This window comes from Macaca nemestrina, chromosome 1 (assembly GCF_043159975.1).
Source record: "Macaca nemestrina isolate mMacNem1 chromosome 1, mMacNem.hap1, whole genome shotgun sequence".
Classification (NCBI taxonomy): Eukaryota; Metazoa; Chordata; class Mammalia; order Primates; family Cercopithecidae; genus Macaca; species Macaca nemestrina.
In genome coordinates, this window is record NC_092125.1 from 104,301,238 (window position 1) to 104,325,254 (window position 24,017).

A 24,017-nucleotide genomic window follows, 5' to 3' on the forward strand; every position below is an offset into this window, starting at 1 on the left:
GCTGAAATGATGGAAAGTTAATCAGAAAATGCTTCCATAAACTTTGTATTGAGGCTTAAAAAACATCATATATATGCCATGACTAAAGAGGTAAGTGGGAGAAGAGGAGAAGGCATTTTGATGTAATAGGAAAACTATGTACTTTGACTTAGATGTAGTTGATTCACATTTAGCAATATTGTGTAACCTTACGGAAGTTACGTAAACCATTAAACCCATTGCTTTCTTATCTGTAACATGAGGCTACTTCTATTTATCTTGCAGACTAGTGGGAATTAGAATAAATGGATAGGAAATTTTTATCACTGAATTAGTTTTTGAGTAAATGGTAACTTCTTTTTTTTTTTTTTTTTTTTTTTTTTTTTTTTTTTGAGATGGAGTCTCACTCTGTTGCCCAGGCTGGAGTGCAGTGGTGCCATCTCAGCTCACTGCAAGCTCCACCTCCTGGGTTCACGCCATTCTCCTGTCTTAGCCTCCCGAGTAGCTGGGACTATAGGTGCCTGCCACCACACCGTGCTAATTTCTTTTTGTATTTTTAGTAGAGATGGGGTTTCATTGTGTTAGCCAGGATGGTCTCCATCTCCTGACCTTGTGATCTGCCCGCCTCAGCCTCCCAAAGTGCTGGAATTACAGGCATGAGCCACGATGCCCGGCCTTTTTTTTGTTTTTTGACATGCTGTCTCCCTCTGTTGCCCAGACTGGAGTGCAATGGTGCAGTCTCGGCTCACTGCAGCCTCCACCTTCCAGGTTCAAGTGTTTTTCCTACCTCAGCCTCCCGAGTAGCTGGGACTGCAGACGTGCACCACCACATCAGCTAATTCTTATATTTTTAGTAAAGATGGGGTTTCACTATGTTGGCCAGGCTGGTCTTGAACTCCTGACCTCAGGTGATCCACCTGCCTTGGCCTCCCAAGGTGCTGGGATTAGAGGCGTGAGCCATTGCACCCAGCCATAAATGGTAACTTCTGTTGTTACTGTTGCTACTGTTGGCCCTTCTGCCATTATTATGAGGGTATGGAATGAGAATTAGGTCATATACAAGGGAGACAGGGTATAGTGGTAAAACATAAAAAAAAGATTGCAAAGGCGTTTAGCCACATTTTTTCTTTTTTATGGGACGGAGTCTTGCTGTGTCACCCAGGCTGGAGTGCAGTGGCATGATCATGGCTCAATGCAGCCTCCGCCTCCTGGGTTCAAGTGATTCTCCTGACTCAACCTCCACAGAAGTTGGTACTATAGGTGTGAGCTACCATGCCCGACTAATTTTTTATTTTTAGTAGGGACAGGGTTTTGCCATGTTAGCTAGGCTGTTCTTGAACTCCTAACCACAGATGATCTGCCTGCCTCGGCCCCCCAAAGTGCTGGGATTACAGGCGTGAGCCACCCTGCCTGGTCTGTTTAGCCACATGTGATGAGTTGTCTTAAATCTTTGCTGAGTACTAGTCCCTCCTCGCATAGAGTGAAACTCCAAAAAAATGCCCTAAGAAAAACTAGGGAGTTGTATATGAAAAATTCCTAAGGTTTACATGTGGCATGAGACATTTGAACTCTGACTACCAACTGTAGGGTCCTTGGGGACAATTGTGAAGGCCCCCATAAAGATTACATCTTGGCCAGACATGGTGGCTCACGCCTGTTATCCCAGCACATTGGGAGACCAAGGCGAGTAGATCACTTGAGACCAGGAGTTTGAGGGCAGCCTGGCCAACATGGCAAAACCCCATCTCTACTAAAAACACATAAAAATTAGTCAGACATGGTCACGCACACCTGTAGTCCCAGCTACTTGGGAGGCTGAGGCAGGAGGATTGCTTGAACCCAGGAGTCAGAGGTTGTGAACCCAAGATCGCGCCACTGCACTCCAGCCTGGGCAACAGAGCAAGACCCTGTTTCAAAAAGAAAAAAAAAAAAAAGGTTACACCTTAGCAGGACTAAAGTATCTCTGGAATGAAGATTACACTAGACCCTAGTAATGATTTAAAACAGGGTTCGAGGAATCAAACTGTCAAACTGTTCTACAAGTAACTGATTTTTAAAACAAAGTTCAACATTTAAAAACATTTTAATTGTGAAAAAACAAAATTTTGTTTTAATTGTGGCAAAATACAGATAATATAAAATTTACCGGCAGGGCACTGTCGGTCACACCTGTAATCCCAGCACTTTGGGCGGGTGAGGCGGGCAGATCACCTGAGGTCAGGAGTTCGAGACCAGCCTGGCCAACATGGCAAAACCCTGTCTCTACTAAAAGTACAAAAATTAGCCAGGTGTGATGGCAGGCGCTTGTAATCCCCGCTACTCGGGAGATTGAACCATGAGAATCACTTGAACCCAGGAGGTGGAGGTTGCAGTGAGCCAAGATCACGGCACTGCATTCTAGCCTGGGTGACAGAGTAAAAAAATTTACTGTCTTAACCATTTCTAAAGCCGTGTGCGATGGCTCACGTCTGTGATTCCAGCACTTTGGGAGGCCGAGGCGGGCAGATCTTGTGAGGTCAGGAGTTCAAGACTAGTCTGGCCAACATGGTGAAACCACATCTCTACTAAAAATATAAAAATTAACCAGCCATGGTGACACATGCATGTAGTCCCAGCTACTCAGGAGTCTGAGGCAGAAGAATCGTATGAACTTGGGAGGCGGAGGCTGCAGTGAGCTATCATGCCAGTGCACTCCAGCCTAGGAGACAGAGCTAGAGTCCCCGTTTCTTTTTTTTTTTTTCTTTTTTCGGACAGAGTCGTGCTCCTGTTTCCCAGGCTGGAGTGCAGTGGCATGATCTCGTTTCACTGCAAACTCTGTCCCCCAAGTTCAAGTGATTCTCCTGCCTCAGCCTCCAAGTAACTGGGATTACAGGTTTCCGCCACCATGCCAGCTAATTTTTGTAGTTTTAGTAGAGACGGGGTTTTGTCATGCTGGCCAGGCTGGTCTTGAACTCCTGACCTCAGGTGATCTGCCAGCTTTGGCCTCCCAAAGTGCTGGGATTATAGGCATGAGCCACCGCGCCTGGCCTAGACTCCCCATTTCTAAGTGTACAGTTAGTTCACTAGTGTTAAGTACATTTACATTATTGTGCAACCAATCTCCATAATTTTTTCATCTTGCAAAACTGAAACTCTATATCCATTAAATAAGAACTTCATATTCCCCTGTCCCTTCAGTCTCTGTCGATCGCCCGCTAAAGTGGAACCATACGGTGTTTGTTTTTTTATGACTGGCTTGCTTAACTTAGCTTAAGGTCCTCAGGGTTTATTTATTTATTTATTTTTGAGATGGAGTTTCGCTCTTGTTGCCCAGACTGCAGTGCAATGGAGAGATCTTGGCTCACTGCAACCTCCACCTCCTGGGTTCATGGGATTCTCCCACCTTAGCCTCCCAAGTAGCTGGGATTACAGGCATGCACCACTACACCCAGCTAATTTTGTATTTTCAGTAGAGACTGGGTTTCTCATGTTTGTCAGGCTGGTCTCGAACCCCTGACCTCAGGTGATCTGCCCGCCTTGGCCTCCCAAAATGCTGGGATTACAGGCGTGAGCCACCGTGCCCAGCCAGGGTTTATCCATTTTTTAGCATGTGTCAGAATTGCCTTCCCTTTTACGGCTGAATAATATTCCTTTGTATCTTTTACTACATTTTGTTTATTGTTATTGGTTTATAAATGGTTACTTGGGTTGCTACCAACTTTTGGCCATTTGTGAATAATACTGCTATGAGCACTGGTGAACAGATACCTCTTCCAGACCCTGCTTTCAGTTCTTTTTGGTATATACCCAGAAGTGGAATTCCTGGATTATATGGTAATTCTATTTTTAATTTTTTGATGGATTGCCCTACTGTTTTCCACAATAGTGTACCATTTTACATTCCCATCAACAGTGTACAAATGTTCCAGTTTTTTTGACATCAACAATTTTTAAAGGAAGACAACAAAATCCAAACAATGTAACATTAAACTATCTAGCATCCTATAAAAAATTAATAGGCTTGCCAAGAAGCAAGAAAATATGACTCAGCAGAAGAAAAATCAGTGGAAACTGCCACAGAAATAACATGGGGTATAATTGATACTTAATGAGCTATTTTTGATAATTTAAAGGAAAATGTGAACATAGGATAGAAACGAAAGATATTAAAAAATCCGCCAGGCATGGTGGTGTGTGCGTGTAGTCCCAGTTACTCTGGAAGCTGAGGAAAGAGGATAGTTTGAGGCTAGGAGTTCAAGGATGTAGTATAATATAACTGCACCTGTGAACAGCCACTGTTCTGCAACCTGGACAACATATGGAGACTTCATCTCTTTAAAAAAATCAAATGCAACTTCTATAGATGAAAAATGCAATATCTGAAATGAAAATTTCACTAAATGATGTAACAGCAGATTAGATCCTACAGAAGAAAAGATTACTAGACTTGGAGGAATACAAATAAAAGTTATCCAAAATGAAGTACAGAATGGAATAAAAAATTGACTAAAAAAATGAATGAAACTTTAGTGATCTCTGGTACATTATCAAGAGGGCTAATATACATGGGATAGAGTCTCATAAAGAACAAATTGGGAACAGCAGTTGAACAAATTGGGAATAGCAGTAGAGATGGTGAAACCCCATCTCAACTAAAAATAGAAAATTTAACTGGGGCGTGGTGGTGGCCACCTGTAGTCCCAGCAACTCAGAAGGCTGAGGCAGGAGAATGGTGTGAACCCGGGAGGCGGAACTTGCAGTAAGCCGAGATCGCACCACTACACTCCAGCCTGGGCAACAGAGCGAGACTCTGTCTCAAAAAACAAAAACAAAAACAAAAACAAAAAACACACACATTTTTCTCATATTCTTTTGAAGTGCATATGGAATTATACCAAGATACCATCCTATTCTGGGTAATCAAATGTCTCGATACGTTTTAAAAGATTAAACTTATGCAGAATATATTTTCAGACTACAATAGAATTAAATTAGAATTCAGTAACACAAGTTACGAAATTCTCTAAGTATGTGGAAATTAAATAATGCACTTCTAAATAATTCATAAGTAAAAGATGAATTCCCAAAAATCAAATTAGAAAATACTTTGAAATGAATAAAAATGAAAACACATAGAAATTTGTGGGATAATCTAAGAATATTTATAGCTGAGATTATTAAACACCAAAGATCTATCTAAGTCAGTGGCCCAAGTTCTCACCTTTAAGAAGCTGGAAAAAGAAGAGCAAGTAAAACCCGCATTAGAAAGAAGAAAGTGGGCTGGGCGCAGTTGCTCACGCCTGTAATCCCAGCACTTTCAGTGGCCGAGGTGGGCAGATCACAAGGTCAGGAGTTCGAGACCAGCCTCACCAACATGGTGAAACCCCATCTCTACTAAAAAAATACAAAAATTAGCTGGGCATGGTCACGCGCACCTGTAATCCCAGCTACTTCGGAGTCTGAGGCAGGAGAATTGCTTGAACTGGGAGGCAGAGGTTGCAGTGAGCTGAGATCGCACCATTGTACCCCAGCCTGGGTGACAGAGCAAATCTCCGTCTCAAAAAAGAAGAAAGTGAAAGTTGGGTGGTGTGGCACCCCTATGCCTGAAGTCTTAGCTACTTGGATGACTGAGGCAGGGAAAGGACTGCTTAAGCCAAGGAGTTTGAGGCCAGTCTGAGCACCTTGGCAAGACCCATCTCAAAACAATAACAACAACAACAAGACAAAAAGAAAAATGAAAATTAGCCCAGAATAGCCAAACTTATTTCTAAGCTGAAAGGGAGAAATCACTTTACCTGACTTCAGTTATACTACAGAGCTATAATAACCAAAACAGTATGGTACTAGCACAAAAATAGACACATAGACCAGTGGAACAAGAGAGAGAGCCCAGAAACAAATCCACACACCTACAGTGAACTTATTTTTGACAAAGGTCCCAAGAGCATAAAATCTCTTCAATAAATAGTGCTGGGAATACTTGATATTCATATGCAAAAGAAAAACTAGACCCCTATCTCTCAGCACATACAAAAACTGAAATTAAAATGGATGAAAGGGCCGGGCGCGGTGGCTCAAGCCTGTAATCCCAGCACTTTGGGAGGCCGAGACGGGCGGATCACGAGGTCAGGAGATCGAGACCATCCTGGCTAACACGGTGAAACCCCGTCTCTACTAAAAAATACAAAAAACTAGCCGGGCGAAGTGGCGGGTGCCTGTAGTCCCAGCTACTGGGGAGGCTGAGGCAGGAGAATGGCGTGAACCCGAGAGGAGGAGCTTGCAGTGAGCTGAGATCCGGCCACTGCACTCCAGCCTGGGTGACAGAGCAAGACTCCGTCTAAAAAAAATAAATAAATAAATAAAATAAAATAAAATAAAATAAAATGGATGAAAGGCTTAAATCTAAGATCTCAAAAGTATGAAACTACTATAAGAGAACGTTGGGAAAATTCTCCCGGATATTGGTCTGGACAAAAATTTATGAGCAATACCCCACAGGCACAGGCAGCCAAACAAATATAGATAAATGTGATCAAATCAAGTAAAAAAGCTTCGCACAGCAAAGTATACAATCAATAAACTGAAGAGACAGCCCACAGAATGGGAGAAAATATTTGCAAACTACGCATCTAACAAAGTATTCATAACCAGAATATATAAATTCAAACCACTCTATAGGTAAAAGTCTAATAATCCGTTCGAAAAATGGGCGAAAGACTGAAGAGGTATTTCTTAAAAGAAGATGCTACAAATGGCAACAGGCAAAGGTACGCAACATCATTGATTATCAGAGGAATGCGAATCAAAACTACAATGAGATATCATCTCACCCCAGGTAAAATGGTTTATGCCCAAAAGACAAGCAGTAACAAGGCTGAGTGTGGTGGCTCACTCCTGTAATCCTGTCACTTTGGGAGTCTGAGGCAGGCGAATTGCCTGAGCCCAGGAGTTCGAGACCAGCCTTGGCAACACGGTGAAACCCTGTCTTTAACAAAAATACAAAAATTAGCCAGTCTCATAACCCAGTCTCAAATAAATCAATTAATATTTTTTAAGAAAAACAGTACATGAGAAAAATCACCTAGTTGTCTAAGTAGATTAAGGGAACATATTTGACAAAATTTGACATCCATTCATGATTTTTAAAAAAAGCTCTTAGAAACTAGAATAGAATTTGCTCAATCCATTACAGAGTGTTTGCAGAAAAACCTACAGCTAACCTAATACTTAATGGAGAAAGACTGAATGCTTCCTCCCTAAGATTGGGGAAAAGTTATAGATGTCCACTACTTCTATTCAACATTGTAGGGAAGTCTTAATATCTTACTCAGAGATAATACGACTTGCAGAAAATTCCCAAAGAATTTGTTTAAAAGTTGCTGGACCTTAATAAATGAGTTTAACAATACAATTTCTGTGTGTTTAAGCTCAACATATAAAAATCATTGTATTTCTATACACAGTGAACAATTAGAAACTGAAATGTAGCCAGGTGTGGTGGCTCACACCTGTAATACTAACACTTTGGGAGACAGAAGTGTGTGGATCGCTTGAGCCCAGAAGTTCCAGACCAGTCTAGGCGACATGGCAAAACCCCATCTCTACAAAAATTACAAAAATTAGCCAGGCATGGTGGCGCATGCTTGTACCCTCAGCTACTTGAAAGGCTGAGACAGGAGAATTGCTTGAACCCGGGAAGTGGAGGTTGCAGTGAACCGAGATCATGCCACTGCACTCCAGCCTGGGTGAAAGCAAGACCTTGTCTCAAAAAAAAAAATTAATTAATTGAAATATAAATAATACTATTTACAGTTGTATTAAAAGCCATTAAAGTCTTAATGATAAATTTAGAAAAACATGTACAGGATCTGTATAATAAAAAGTACAGTGGCCGGGTGCAGTGTCTCACAGTAATCCCAGCAGTTTGGGAGGCCGAGGCAGACGGATCATTTGAGGTCAGGAGTTCGAGACCAGCCTGGCCAAACGGTGAAACCCTGTCTCTAGTAAAGAAAAAAAAAAAGTACAGTGTAGGCCCAGTGGCTCATACCTGTAGTCCTGACAACATGGAGTACTGAGGCAGGAAGATTATTTGGGGCCAGGAGATTCAGACCAGTGTGGGTAACATAGTGAGACCCTGTCCCTTGGGGGAAAAAAAAAAAAGAAAAAAGAAAAAAAAATACACGCACACACACACACATCTATGTACTCACACAAATTTAAATTAAAATTAAATCACAAAAAATTAAAATAAAAAAATACAAAGTCTTTTTGAGAAAAATTGAAGAATAAGAGAGATATGTCAGAGACATTTTTGAAAGACTCATTATTGTTGAGATGTCGCCTTTCTCCAGATCACTCTATAGTCAGTGGACTCAATGCAGTTGCAACAGGATTTTAATATAAACTGGCGGACTGATTCTAAAATTTATATAGAGGCCAGGTGTGGTGGCTCACACTTATAATTGCAGCACTTTGGGAGGCCACGCAGGAGGATCACTTGAGCCCAGAAGTTAAAGACCAGCCTGGGCAACATAGACACCCCATCTCTTATTTTTTTTTAAATTATTAAAAAATGAAATTCAGACTGGGTGTAGTGGCTTACGCCTGTAATCTCAGCACTTTGGGATGCCAAAGTGGGCAGATCACCTGAGGTCAGGAGTTCAAAACCAGCCTGGTCAACATGGCGAAACCCTGTCTCTACTAAAAATACAAAATTAGCCGAGCATGAATGTGTGTAATCCCAACTACTCAGGAGGCTGAGGCAGGAGAATTGCTTGAACCCGGGAGGTGGAGGTTGCAGTGAGCAGCAATCACGCCATTACACTCCAGCCTGGGCAACAGGAGTGAAACTCCCTTAACTTTCAGTTGATTTTTGACAAATGTGACTATTTCAATGGGACAAGGATAGTCTTTTCAACAAATGGTGCCGTAACTACTGGATATCCTTATGGAATAAAAAGATCACTGACCTTGTTTCATACCACATGAAAAATTTAAATCAAAAAAGATCATACACCCCTATGAAATTTTGGAAATAATAAAACTTTTAGAAGAATAGGAAAAAATCTTTAAGACCTTGAGAGGTGGTCAAAGATTTCTTAAATAGTATAGAAAGCAAGGACCATTTAAAAAAATTTGACTTTATCAAACTTTAAGACTTTTGTTCTTCAAAAAACATTATTTAAGGCTAGACTTATGCCTGGTGGCTCATGCCTGTAATCCCAACACTTTGGGAGGCTGAAGCCAGAGGATCATTGAAGCAATACTCCGTCTCTATGAAAACAAACAAACAAACAAAAAACACTTAGGGAGGATGTCTCCAGATAATCACTTGAGCCCAGGAGTTGGAAACCAGCCTGGACAACATAGTGAGACCCTGTCTCTAAAAAAAAAAAAAGAAGTAGAAAAATTATCCAGGTGTCCTGTCTCATGCCTGTAGTCCCAGCTACGTGGGAGGCTGATGTGTGAGAATCCCTTGAGCCTAGGAGGTTGATGCTGCAGTGAGCTGTGATTCTGCTGTTGCACTCCAGCTTGGATAACAGAACGAAACTCTGTCCCTTTAAAGAACAAACAAACAAGGCTGGTTGTGGTGGCTCATGTCTGTCATCCCAGCACTTCAGAAGGCTGAGGCAGGTGGATCACTTGAGGTCAGGTCAGGAGTTCAAAACCACCCTGGCCAACATGGTGAAACCCCATCTCTGCTAAAAATACAAAAATTAGCCAGGCATGGTGGCAGGCACCTGTAATTTCAGCTCCTCAGGAGGTTAAGGCACAGGAATCCTGTGAACCCCGAGAGGCAGAGGTTGCAGTGAGCCAAGATCACACCACTGTACTCCAGCCTGAGTGACAGAGCGAGACTCCATCTCAGAAAACAAACAAACAGAAAATATTATTTAAGAAAATGAAAATGTAAGCCACAAAGTGAAAGAACCCAATTAACATAATTGGCAAAATATCTGAATAGAATTTTCTCCAAAGAATGCATATGAATTGCCAATAAGCTCATGAAAATATGCTCAACATCAGGGAAATCCAAATTAAATTTATAAATGAGAACACGCCCACTAGAATGATTAAAATTTAAAAGACTGGATAATACCAAGTCTTGGTAAGGATGTATAGGATCTTTAACTCAGTCATTGATGATGGGACGATAAAATAGAACAATCACTTTGGAAAAATTTCTTGAACATACATTTACTTGATTTAGTAATTCTAGGCAGGTGCAGTGGCTCGCACCTGTAATCCCAGGACTTTGGGAGGCCAAGGCAGGCGGATCATTTGAGGTCAGAATTCGAGACCAGCCTGGCCAACATGGTGAAATCCTGTCTCTACTAAAAATACAAAAATTAGCCAGGCATGGTGGCAGGTGCCTGTAGTCCCAGATACTCGGGAGGCTGAGGCAGGAGAATCACTTGAACCCGGAAGGCAGAGGTTGCAGTGAGCCAAGATCACGCCACTGCACTCCAGCCTGAGTGACAGAGCGAGACTCCATCTCAAAAAAAAAAAAAGATTTAGTAATTCTAGTCTTAGGTATTGACCCAAGAGAAATGAAAATATGTTTAAACAAAGTGTCATGTGCACACATGTTCATAGGATATTTTTTCTTTATGGCTATAAACTGGAAACAACACAGATTTCCAGGTGAATGTGTAAAGAAATTACGGTATATTCATTTAATTCAGTTGTAAAAAGAATTATGTGAATAGTAAAAAGGAACAGTAAAAAGAAATGCGGCAATGTGAATGATTCTCAGATTTATGCTGTGTGAATGAAGCTGTCTTTCCATTTATATGAACTTCTAGAAAAGCAAACTTAATATATAATAGGAAGCAGATCAGTTGTTTCTTCTCTGAGGCTGTGGATGATAGACAATTTATTTTCTTGGAAAGGACACACAATAACTTTAGGGTGACAGAAATGTTCTATATATTGGTTATCATGATGGCTACATGGTAAATTTTTCAAAACTCAAAAATGTATGTATAAAAAACATGCATTGAACGTTATGTGGTACTTTACCACAATGAAGTTAATTTTGAAAATAGGCCGGGTGCAGTGGCTCAAGCCTGTAATCCCAGCACTTTGGGAGGCTGAGATGGGCGGATCGCGAGGTCAGGAGATTGAGACCATCCTGGCTAACACGGTGAAACCCCATCTCTACAAAAAAATACAAAAAACTAGCCAGGCGAGGTGGTGGGCGCCTGTAGTCTCAGCTACTCGGGAGGCTGAGGCAGGAGAATGGCGTAAACCTGGGAGGTGGAGCTTGCAGTGAGCTGAGATCCGGCCACTGCACCCCAGCCTGGGCGACAGAGCAAGACTCCATCTCAAAAAAAAAAAAAAAAAGAAAGAAAATAAGTGACATCTAAAATATAGTGTGCAACATTATGTCCTAGACTACCAAGAAACATAAATTGGCAGGCCAGAATTTGTGAAGATAGAAACAATTCAAAAATGAAGTGTGAGGTATTAATAGCTCTAGGTAAATGGCTCAGGAAGGAGGCTTCAAAAGTGTGTACCCATTTTAGGATTCTCTTTTGAACTAATATTCATGGATTAAATGCATTGGTAGCTCTGAGTAGTTGATGAAGGGATAGAGGAGATAAAAATAATTCCAAGATTTTGATCCCAGGATTCATTCTGTTGATGAATTATGTCCTGGTCATTGGAGATAAAAAGTGATTTTGAGGCCGGGCGCGGTGGCTCAAGCCTGTAATCCCAGCACTTTGGGAGGCCGAGACGGGTGGATCACGAGGTTAGGAGATCGAGACCATCCTGGCTAACACGGTGAAACCCCATCTCTACTAAAAAATACAAAAAACTAGCCAGGGAGGTGGCGGGCGCCTGTAGTCCCAGCTACTCGGGAGGCTGAGGCAGGAGAATGGCGTAAACCTGGGAGGCGGAGCTTGCAGTGAGCTGAGATCCAGCCACTGCACTCCAGCCTGGGCGACAGAGAGAGACTCTGCCTCAAAAAAAAAAAAAAAAAGTGATTTTGATGAATACAGTCACCACATTAATGGACCAAACATTGTTTGAGAGTTACATACATTAAACCACTAATTTGAAGTGTGATTAGTGTTAGGAAAGGAAAAAGTATTATGATAATCCTTAATAGGGGACCTAAATTAAGAATGAGGAGGATGCTTCCTGGTCAGGTAAATAATCTTTCAGGAAATTTTGTCCTCTCTGTAAACTAAAAAATGAATAGTCATTAAGCAGATGAATTTGTGGAGAAAGATTGTTCCAGGTAGAGAGAAAGGCACACTCAAAGGCCTTGAATCAAGAAAAAGCATGATGAGTTTAAGAAACTGAAGTTTAGGCCGGGCGCGGTGGCTCAAGCCTGTAATCCCAGCACTTTGGGAGGCTGAGACGGGCGGATCACGAGGTCAGGAGATCGAGACCATCCTGGCCAACACGGTGAAACCCCGTCTCTACTAAAAAAAAAAAAAAAAAAAAAAAAACTGAAGTTTATGATTACTAGAATTAAGGTCTAAGATAATGAGATTGAGGCTGGAAGAAAAGGTAATAATAATTTTCAAGTTGTTTTATGTGGTAAGAGCCTTTTTAAGAGTTGTAAGCGAAGCTGAAACCTAATAAAATTTGTGGAGTTTTTTGTTTTTTGTTTTTAGATGGAGTCTTGCTCTTGTCGCCCAGGCTGGAGTGCAATAGCATGATCTCGGCTCACTGCAACCTCTGCCTCCCAGGTTCAAGCAATTCTCCTGCCTCAGCCTCACAAGTAGCTGGGATTACAGGCGCCTGCCACCAAACCTGGCTAATTTTTATATTTTTAGTAGAGACGGGGCTTCACCATGTTGGCCAGGCTGGTTTCAAACTCCTGACCTGGTCCACTCACCTCAGCCTCCCAAAGTGCTGGGATTACAGGCGTGAGCCACCTTGCCAGGCCTTTGTGTTTTTTTTAAAGATCACTCAAGCTGCTATCTAAAGAATGAGTTGGAGGATGATGAAAATAGCAGCAGGAGGAACAATGTTTCAGTTGTCTGTTGCTGCATAACAAAGCACCTTGAACTTACTGGCATGAAACAATAATAGTCAGCTGTCATCTCCCAGTTTCTCAGGATTCCCTTCATTTGGTTGTAACTGCATGGTGGTGAGCTAAAGTCATCTCAAAGAATTCCTTATTTTGCCAGGCAGGTGGCTGTAATCCCAACACTTTGGGAAGCTGAGGTGGTTGGATCATTTGAGCTCAGGAGTTTGAGACCAGCCCAGGCAACATGGCAAAACTCCATGTCTACAAAAAATACAAAAAAGTAGCCGGGCATAGTGGTGCATGTCTGTAGTCCCAGCTACTCGGGAGGCTGAGGTGGGAGGTTCACTTGAGCCTGGGAGGTGGTGGTTGCAGTGAGCTGAGATTGTGCCACTAGGCTCCAACCTGGTTAACATAGTGAGACCCTGTCTCAAAAAAAAGGCCGGGCGCAGTGACTTACGCCTGTAATCCCAGCACTTTCAGAGGCCGAAGCAGGCGGATCATGAGGTCAGGAGATGGAGACCATTCTGGCTAACACGGTGAAACCCCATGTCTACTAAAAAATACAAAAAAAAGTTAGCAGGGCGTGATGGTGGACGCCTGTAGTCCCAGCTACTCGGGAGGCTGAGGCAGGAGAATGGCGTGAAGCCGGGAGGCGGAACTTGCAATGAGCCGAGTTCGTGCCACTGCACGCCAGCCTGGGCGGCAGAGCGAGACTCCGTCTCCAAAAAAAAAAAAAAAAAAAAAAGGATTCTTTATTCCAATATCCAGTGGTTGATACTGGTTGTTGGCTATGACCTCAGCAGGATCTTTTGGCCAGTATGTCAACTTATTGCTTGGGTTTCCTTACGGTTTGGAAGTTTGAATCCAAGGGCTTGTGGCGAGGCTGAGGTGGGGTCAGAGGGTGGGGGGAGAGAGAGAGAGAGAGAGAGACCTTGTCTAAGCTAACACTGGAAATCATCACATTCTTCCACTGAATTTGTTTGCTAAGGCAAGTCTTCAGTGACAGCAGAGAGGGACTAGACTACAACTTGAGAGGGAAAGCATCAAGTGATTAATGGACATACTTTAATAGCCCCACAAGGAATTACGCTATTGCTTCACGGCAGGGAGATAACATTATCTTAGTCTTGGTGGCTGCAGTAGAAGAAAGGAAAGTGGACAGGTTTAAGAGTTTAAACTAACAGAAGACAGAATTTTATGATTTGTGGGGAGGGTGAAGGAGCAAGAATAAATGATGTGGCCTGAGCTTGGATAACCAACGTCCTGCCACATGATTGATGGTCAGTATACATAATGTTGAATAGTTAGCTTTATGGTATCATTAACTGATGTTGGGAATCTGGAGGGAGGAGCAAGTTTGAAGGGAGCGAAAATGAAATGAGATGTGAATATGAGTTTGAGAAACCTGTGAAACATGCAAAAGTAGACAGAAGAAAGGTCTATTCAGAAAATAGAAACTCAGTAGTCATCAATATAGATGATAGTTAAAAGAATTGCTAAAGAGAGAATAGAGAGTGAGACAGGAAAAAAGCATAGACTGGAGAGTTTTTAAAAGCTATAGCATTTAAAGGTTGGAGAAAAGGAAGGGGTTATTTTTCGTTTTGGTAATTTTCAGATAAAACTGAAGATTGGTATGAATATTTAGAAGTCACTTACATACTGATGATAATTGAGACTATGAGAATAAACATGTTCCCACTGGGAAAGTAAGTATAAAAGGTAAATAACAAGTACTCTGTATTGAGGACCTCCACAGTTAAATTTAATGGAGTTGCAAGTAATTGAAAGTTAATCAAAGTATATTATAGAAATAGCATACGCAGGATTTTAAAGAATTGTGATATCAAATATAGCTGAGGGTCTGAAATTTTTTACTTTTTAAAAATTTTATTATTTTTCTAGAGACAGGGTCTTGCTCTATCATCCAGGCTAGAATGCAGTGGTGTGATCATAGCTCACCGCAGCCTCAAACTCCTTGGCTCAAGCAATCCACCCACTTCAGCCTCCTGAGTAGATAGGACTACGGGTACAGGAAACCACACTGGGCTAATTTTTATTTTTTGTTGAGACAGGGTCTCAGGCTAGTTGCCCAGGCTAGTCTCGAACTCCTGGCTTCAAGTAATCCTTCCACCTCAGCCTCCCAAAATGCTGAGAGTACAGGTGTGAGCCACCATTCCTGGCCTGAAAATGTTTAAATATCAAATTGAGACAAGGGTCTATAGGCCAGAGTTGATGATAAAATAAAAAAAAATGTCTTAAAAATTTAGACAAGGCTATTGGATATTATTTGAAGAAAGTTATTGGTAATTTGAGAAAAAGTTCATAGTTTGATGATACTGGGATCTAGAATGCCTGAGGCTAATAAAGGATTGTCTAGTATAGTTATCACATTTAGAAGTCATATAGATAAGAAATCCATTAATTAACTTTGGAGAAGTGTGACCCATGAATAATAGTAGTAAACTAGGCAGCATGGGAAGTGACTTATTTTGAACTGATTTTTAAATTATTAGTATTTTTTGAGACAGAGTCTCGCTCTGTCGTCCAGATTAGAGTGCAGTGACTCACTGCAGCCTCGATCTCCCAGGCTCAAGCAATCTTCCCAACTTAGCCTCATAAATAGCTGGAATTATAGGTGTGAGCCAGCATGCCTGGCTAATTTTTTTCTATTGTTTGCAGAGACAGCTTCTTGCTGTGTTCCCTAGGTTGATCTCAAATTCCTTAGTTCAGGAATTCCTCCTGCCTTGGCTTCCCAGAATACTGGGATTACAGACATGAGCCACCATGCCCAACCTTTATCCAACATTTAACTTTTAAGTCCCTTAGCTTAACTGTTCCTTAATATTTTTAAATTTATTTTTTATTTTTGACCTTCATTTTTGAAGAATTAAATGTTTTTTCTTTCTACTCCTTACTTCAAAGTGAGAGTTGTTCTTTTTTAATTTACATATTATTAGAGAAATATAGGCCAATTTTGGTTTTATCTTGTTGTAATAACCTTTTTCAGGAAAGTAAACCATCAATTTACCTATGATGTGTAATCTTGCTACGGAAAATAGAGCAGTACTCCCTTTTACCTATGTAAAAACTTATTTAAATAGCTAGCTGTGTCCAATTTTGCCTATGTGTGATTTATTGTCTCTTTCAGTAAACGGAGTTCCCTCTCGAAGTCCAAGATTAGTTGCTTCTGGGGATGACTCTGTGGATAGTCTGCTGCAGCGGATGGTACAAAATGAGGACCAAGAGCCCATGGAGAAAAGGATTGATGCTGTGATTGCAACTGCCTCTGCACCACCTTCTTCCAGTCCAGGCCGTAGCCACAGCAAGGACCGAACCCTGGGAAAACCAGACAGCCTTTTAGTGCCTGCAGTTGCAAGTGACTCTTGCAATAATAGCATCTCACTCCTCTCTGAAAAGTTGACAAGCAGCTGTTCCCCCCATCATATCAAGAGAAGTGTGGTGGAAGCTATGCAACGCCAAGCTCGGAAAATGTGCAATTACAACAAAATCTTGGCCACAAAGAAAAACCTAGACCATGTCAATAAAATTTTAAAAGCCAAAAAACTTCAAAGGCAGGCCAGGACAGGGAATAACTTTGTGAAACGTAGGCCAGGTCGACCTCGGAAATGTCCCCTTCAGGCTGTCGTATCAATGCAAGCATTCCAGGCTGCTCAATTTGTCAACCCAGAATTGAACAGAGGCGAGGAAGGAGCAGCGTTGCACCTCAGTCCTGATACAGTTACAGATGTAATTGAGGCTGTTGTTCAGAGTGTAAACCTGAACCCAGAACATAAAAAGGGGTTGAAGAGAAAAGGTTGGCTATTGGAGGAACAGACCAGAAAAAAGCAGAAGCCATTACCAGAGGAAGAAGAGCAAGAGAATAATAAAAGGTAATTCCTCATTTAACATATTATCTGAGTAGAGGAAACTAGCTTGGAACAACTATAATGTAACTCTATAGCTGAATTACTAATTTCATCTTATAACCTTTCACTTTTTACTAAATGAGACCATTTCTTTTCAAAAATTGTTCTTATATATTGCTTTTACAAGTTATAATTAAGAACCAAAAAGGCTAGGTGCAGTGGCTCACACCTGTAATCCCAGCGCTTTGAGAGGCTGAGGTGGATGGATCACTTGAGGTGAGGAGTTCAAGACAAGCCTGGCTGACATGATAAACCCTGTCTCTACTAAAAATATAAAATTTAGCTAGATGTGGCAGTGCATGCCTGTAATCCCCGCTACTCAGGAGGCTGAGAAGGGAGAATTGCTTGAATCCAGGAGACTCCAGTGAGCCAAAATTGCACCACTGCACACCAGCCTGGGCGTGGAGTGAGACCCTGTCTCAAAAACAAACAGAAAAGAAGCAAAGGGCAAATAACAATCGACTCGGAACCCACTCACTTTACAGACAAAGGAAATCAAGGCCCAGAAACATTGTATATTTTATCCAATATAGAGACGTGTGAGCTCTGTGATCATTTTATGTGCATATCACATTTTGCTTATCCATTCATGCATTGATGGATACCTGGGGTGTTTCCATGCTGTAACACTGCTATGACAGTGGGTATACAAATACCTCTTTCAGACCCTGCTTTAACCTTGGGTATATTCTCAGAAGTGGAACTGCTGGATCATATGACATTTCTATTTTTAATTTTTTAAGGAACTGTCATACTGTTTTCCACAAGGGCTATATCATTTTACATGCACAAAGATTTCAGTTACAATGCACAAGGATTTCGGTTACTTTGTATCCTCCCCAACACTTGCTATTTTCAATTTTTTTTTATAGCAGCCATCCAAATGAGTGTGAAATGGGTATCTCATTGTAGTTTTAATTTGCTGTTCCCTAATGATTAGTGACAAACATATTTTCTTTTCTTTTTTTTTTTTTTTTTTTTTGAGACGAGTCTCGCTCTGTCGCCCAGGCTGGGGTGCAGTGGCCGGATCTCAGCTCACTGCAAGCTCCGCCTCCCGGGTTCACGCCATTCTCCTGCCTCAGCCTCCCGAGTAGCTGGGACTACAGGCGCCCGCCACCACGCCCGGCTGATTTTTGTATTTTTAGTAGAGATGGGGTTTCACCATGTTAGCCAGGATGGTCTCGATCTCCTGACCTCGTGATCCGCCCGTCTCGGCCTCCCAAAGTGCTGGGATTACAGTGAGCCACCGCGCCCGGCCTGGCAAACATATTTTCATACGCTTATCGGCCATTTGTGTATCTTTAGAGAAATGTCTACTCAATCGCTTTTTCAATTTTTGATTGGGTTTTTTGGTGGTGTTGAGTTTTAGCAGTTCTCAATATATTCTGGATATTAGTCTCTTATCAGGCTTATAAGCAAATATTTTCTCCCATTCTGTGGATTGCCTTTTTACTTTGTTTATGCTGTCTTTTGACATACAAAATTTTCTGATATCTATGAAGTCCAATTGTCTGTTTTATCTATAAAGCTATGGTAATCAAAACTGTATGATAGTAGCATAGAGAGAGACATATAGACCAATGAAGTAGAATAGAGAAATAAAACCTTGCATACATGGTCAGATGATTTTTGACAAAGGTGCCAAAACCATTGAGTGGGGGAAAGGACAGACTTTTTAACAAATCATGCTGGGAAAACTGGATATCTGCATGCAAAAGAATGAAGTTGTAGTCTTACTGTAAACCATATTCAAAATTTAACTCAAAATGGATCAAAGATATAAATGTAAAATCTAAAACTATAAACTCTTGGCCAGGCGCGGTGGCTCACTCCTGTAATCCCAGCACTTTGGGAGGCCAAGACGGGCGGATCACGAGGTCAGGAGTTCGAGACCAGCCTAACCAACATAGTGAAACATGTCTCTACTAAAAAGAAAAAAATTAGCCAGGCGTGGTGGTGTGCACATATAAGCCCAGCTACTTGGGAGGGTGAGGCAGGAGAATTGCTTGAACCCAGGAGGCGGAGGTTGTGGTGAGCCAAGATTACACCACTGCACTCCAGCCTGGGCGACAGAGCAAGACTCCTTCTCAAAAAAAAAAAAACAAAAAACAAAAAACAAAAAGGCTGGGCACAGTGGCTCACGTCTATAATCCCAGCATTTGGGAGGCTGAGGCGGGCGGATCACCTGAGGGTCAGGAGTTTGAGACCACCCTGATAAACATGGAGAAACCCCTTCTCTATTAAAAATACAAAATTAGCTGGGTGTGGTGGCACATGCCTGTAATCCCAGCTACTCAGGAGGCTGAGGCAGGTGAGAACCCCTTGGACTGGGGAGGTAGAGGTTGCAGTGAGCCGAGATTGCGCCATCACACTCCAGCCTGGGCAACAAGAGTGAAACTTTGTTTCAAAATAAATAAATAAAAATAAAACTGTAAACTCTTAGGAGAAAATATAGGGCAAAAGCTTCACAGCATGGAATTTGGCCGTGATTTCTTAGATGTAATAACAAAGGCACAGGCAATAAACCATTTTTATTTTTATTTTTATTTATTTATTTTTTTTCGAGACAAATTTTCACTCTGTCACCCAGCCTGGAATGCAATGGCATAATTCCCACTCACTGCAACCTCCACCTCCCGGGTTCAAGTGATTCTCCTGCTTCAGCCTTTTGAGTAGCTGGGATTACAGGCACGCGCCACCATGCCTGGCTAATTTTTGTATTTTTAGTAGAGATGAGGTTTCACCATATTGGCCAGGTTAGCCTCAAACTCCTGACCTCGGGTGATCCACCCGTCTCAGCCTCCCAAAGTGCTGGGATTACAGACGTGAACCACCACACCTGGCCCATATTTAATATTTTTTAATGAACCAATTCAATGTTCATCATTTATAAATGACTTTTCTTAATGTGGCATGTTCACTCTTGCTTATATTCTCTATCATCTGTCCTGGTGAATCCTGGATAGAGAGGTTTTTTTTTTTCCATCCACCTATATAAAAATAATTGCTTTTTTCTAGAGAATATATTTTTTAATTTCAGGAGCAATACACACTGGTAATAAATAATTTAATGAAACTAGTAGCTTACTGATTTAAAAGTAAAAGTCTCTTTTCACGTGCTCTCCCTTCCTCTTATCCCATTTTTCTCTCCATGGATAATGCTATTAACAGTACATTGTGTATTCTTTAATGCTGACAGCTTGTCATCAGAACATACAGAATTACGTTATACCATGGTAGGAATATATTATAATTTATGTAATTATGCTGTTGTGATTGACTAGATCTTGCTTTTTTATATTTAGCTCTTTATGTCGCTTATGTAATACTGAGTATTAGCTATGAGTTAGAGGTTTAATTTTCTTTCAATACTATTCATTAGTTTAGCCATTCCCAACTTATTTGGAATGATACATTTATCATATACTAAGTTTTTGTTGTTGTTGCTGTTGTTGTTTTTGAGATGGAGTCACCCAGGCTGGAATGCAGTGGCGCAGTCTCAGCTCACTGCAACCTCTACCTCCTGGGTTCAAGTGATTCTCATCCTCCGCCACCCAAGTAGCTGGGATTACAAGCATGAGCCACCATGCCCAACTAATTTTTGTGTTTTTAGTAGAGACGAGGTTTCCTCATGGTGGCCAGGCTGGTCTCGAACTCCTGACCTCAAGTGATCAGCCTGCCTTGGCCTCCCAAAGTGCTGGAATTACAGGCATGACTCATCACAGCCAGCATTAAATTTTTTATTTTTTATTTTTTATTTTTTTTTTGCGATGGAGTCTTACTCCGTCGCCCAGGCTGGAATACAGTGGCACAATCTTGGCTCACTGCAACCTCTGCCTCCCAGGTTCAAGCGATTCTCCTGCCTCAGCCTCCTGAGTAGCTGGGATTACAGGAGCATACCACCACACCCGGCTAATTTTTTTGTATTTTTAGGAGAGACAGGGTTTTAACCTATTGGTCAGGCTGGTCTCAAACGCCTGACCTGATGATCCTCCCGCCTCGGCCCCCCAAGGTGCTGGGATTACAGGCATGAGCCACGGTGCCGGGCATCCTAAATTCTTATATATTGTTAGATCTTAGGGTCTTTTCAAATATTTTTATATTCTTTTCTATCAGGCTATTTTGGTATCTCTGTCATAACAATTTAATTATTGAAGCTTTAAGACACTGACAAGGAGGATGATTTCTGCCTTTACTGTAGTCTGAGACATCTTGACCATTTACGTGATGAAGGGTCGTCTTTAAAATGTGCTTCAAGAAAAGGCTTTCATCAGCCTGGGTAACATGGTGAAACCCCATCTTGACCAAAAAAATACGATAAATTAGCTGGGCGTGGTGGCGTGCATGCCTGTGGTCCCAGCTACTTTGGGAGGCTGAGGTGGGAGGATCACTTGAGCCAGAGAAGTGGAGGTTGCAGTGAGCCTAGATTGTACCACTGAACTCCAACCTGGATGACAGTGAGACTTCGTCTCAACAATAACAACAAAAAAGGCTTTTGTTTAGGTTAGCCTTTCCATTCCAGCAAATTCTAGTATCATGGTCAGCAAAATTAAACACATACTTTTTCACAAGATTGTATTCGGAGATTTGAAGAGATTATAAAGAGAAAGATAAAATTTATGCCCTCAAGAGATTGTGTAGGGAAGGACATGACACATTGAATTCCCAGAGACAGCAACAGTTTTTCAACTTGTTCTAACTGGAGCTTACACTAGTACTTGTTATATAATATGTATTAATTTATTTTTTCAATTAGTATTTGTTGCAAGATTATTATGTTTCATGTACTTAGAATTGATACAGTGGTGGGTAAATCTAGAAACTTTTCCTACCTTCATGGATCTTAACCATCCAAGTGCTATTATGATGAGTTACTTAGAGTTATAAGAGTACTGTATGTGATAGAAATAACTAACTTAGTTTCCCAGAACAAGTAAGGACTATACTAAAAAATGTGAAGAATAGGCTCCATCTGTTATTTAAAGGAGTGAGGAGAGAGCAAACACTTTAAGTCTGAAAAGGCATGATAGTTTCAGGCAAGTGAAAGAAAGCTTTTGTGGTCAAAACATGGAGTAGAGTAGCATGGGATACAGATAGAGGTTGTAGGGATCAGATTGTGCCAAGAACCTTGTTTGGTATATTAAAGATTTTGGTCACTATTTGTTGATTAATATTAAACCAGAATGCACAGGAATCGTTTAATGATTATGAGGTGGGCTTCTAGGCTCAGAAAACCTAGGTTCAAATCCTGGTTTTAAAAAGAAGAAGGTGTATTTTTAAAACACGTATAAATTATTCCTGTAAAAAATAAAATCAGGCCAGGTGTGGTGGCTCACACCTGTAATCCCAGCCCTTTGGGAGGCTGAGGCAGGAGGATCACTTGAGGCCAGGAGTTCAAGACAGCCTGAGCAACGTGACTGGTTGTAGCTACTCTGTCTCTACAAAAAAACTATTTATTTATTTATTTATTAGGCAGGGTCTTGCTCTGTCACCCAGGCTGGAATACAGTGGCACAATCTCAGTTCACTGCAACCTCTGCCTCCCAGGCTCAAGAGTCTCCACCCCCATCCCTCCCCGCTAGTGGCTGGGACTACAGGCGGGCGCCACCAGGCCTGGCTAAATTTTTGTGTTTTTTGTAGACACCGGGTCTCACTATATTGCCCAGGCTGGTTTCGAACTCCTGCACTCAAGTGATCCTCTCGACTTGACCTCCCAAAGTGCTAAGAGTACAGGTGTGAGCCACTGCACCTGGCCCGTCTCTACAAAAAATTTAAAAATTAAATGAGCGTGGTGGCTCGTGTCTATGGTTCTAGCTACTTGGGAGCCTGAGGTGGGAGGATCACTTGCACTCAAGAGGTTGAGGCTGCAATGAGCTGTGTTCCTCCACTGCACTCCAGCCTCAGTGACAGAGTGTGACCTTGCCTCTAAAAATATATATATTATTATTATTTTAGAGACCTTATCTCTAAAAATACATATATACTATAGTGAGACTTTGTCTCTAAAAATATATCTTATAATAATGTATAACATATATAAATATTATATATATATATGTATATTTTGTTGTTGAGATCGCGTCTCTGTTGCCCAGGCTGGAGTGCAATGGCTTGGCTCACTGCAACCTCCACCTCCTGGGTTCAAGTGATTCTCCTGCCTCCACCTCTGGAGTAGCTGGGATTACAGATGCCTACCACCATGCCCGGCTAATTTTTGTATTTTTAGTAGAGATGGAGTTTCACCATATTGGCCAGGCTGGTCTCGAACTCCTGAACTCAAGTCCACCCGCCTTGGCCTTGCAAAGTGCTGGGATTACAGGCATGAGCCACCACGCCTGGCTGAAAAAATAAGAGCTTGCCGGCCACACCAATAGTCTCAACTACTCTGGAGGCTGAGGCTGGAGGATTGGTTGAACCCAGGAGTTTGAGACCAGCTTGGGCAATGGCAAAACCCTATCTCTAAAAACAATGTTATGAAAATAGGAAATTAAGAGAACAAGTGAATGAGCCTGAAAATGGTATTGGAAGAATATAAAACATATACCTTAAATTAATAAAATAAGGCAAATGTATAACAGTAAGTGTCACTTTAAGACAAAAGTTCTTTGAAAACTAATAAAATAGACAAACTTCTGGTAAAGCCGATCAATAGGATGAGAAAGGGAATAATTAGGGATTTAAAAGGAAATAAAGTGTATATAAGAGATTAAAATTTTACTACTGTAAGAACTTTAAGCCCTTCAAACGGGAAAACTCTGTTGAAACAGACATGTTCCTAGAAAAATATAATTTTAACAAAACATACTCAAAAGAAATTACCTGAGCACTCCTATTGCATAAATTGAATCTATTATTTAAAGTCTTGCCCGAAGGACAGCATCAGACCCAACTTTAACTTCTACCACACTTTCAAGAAAAATATTATTCCCATCTCATTAAAGAGAATATGGACTGCAAACGGAAGAGGATACACCTAAAGAGAATACTACATAAACAGGCCAGGTGAGGTGAGTCACAACCATAGTCCCAGCACTTTGGGAGGCAGAGGCAGGGGTATTGCTGGAGCCCAGGGGTTCAAGACCACCCTGGGCAATGTAGGGAAACTCCATCTCTACAAAAAACTTAAAAATCAGCCGAGTGTGGTGG

General features: G+C 41.4%; 1 protein-coding gene across 5 annotated transcripts in view; it reads left to right on the plus strand.

Annotated features, from left to right (window-relative positions):
- Nucleotides 1–24,017, plus strand: part of LOC105498260 (ASH1 like histone lysine methyltransferase) — a 232,084-nt gene that overhangs the window by 115,236 nt on the left and 92,831 nt on the right. For all 5 annotated transcript variants that reach the window (XM_071083894.1, XM_071083898.1, XM_071083903.1 and 2 more), the window contains one exon: nt 16,095–16,836. In XM_071083894.1, the coding sequence (XP_070939995.1) occupies nt 16,095–16,836 (742 nt within the window). The remainder of the gene's footprint in view (nt 1–16,094; nt 16,837–24,017) is intronic.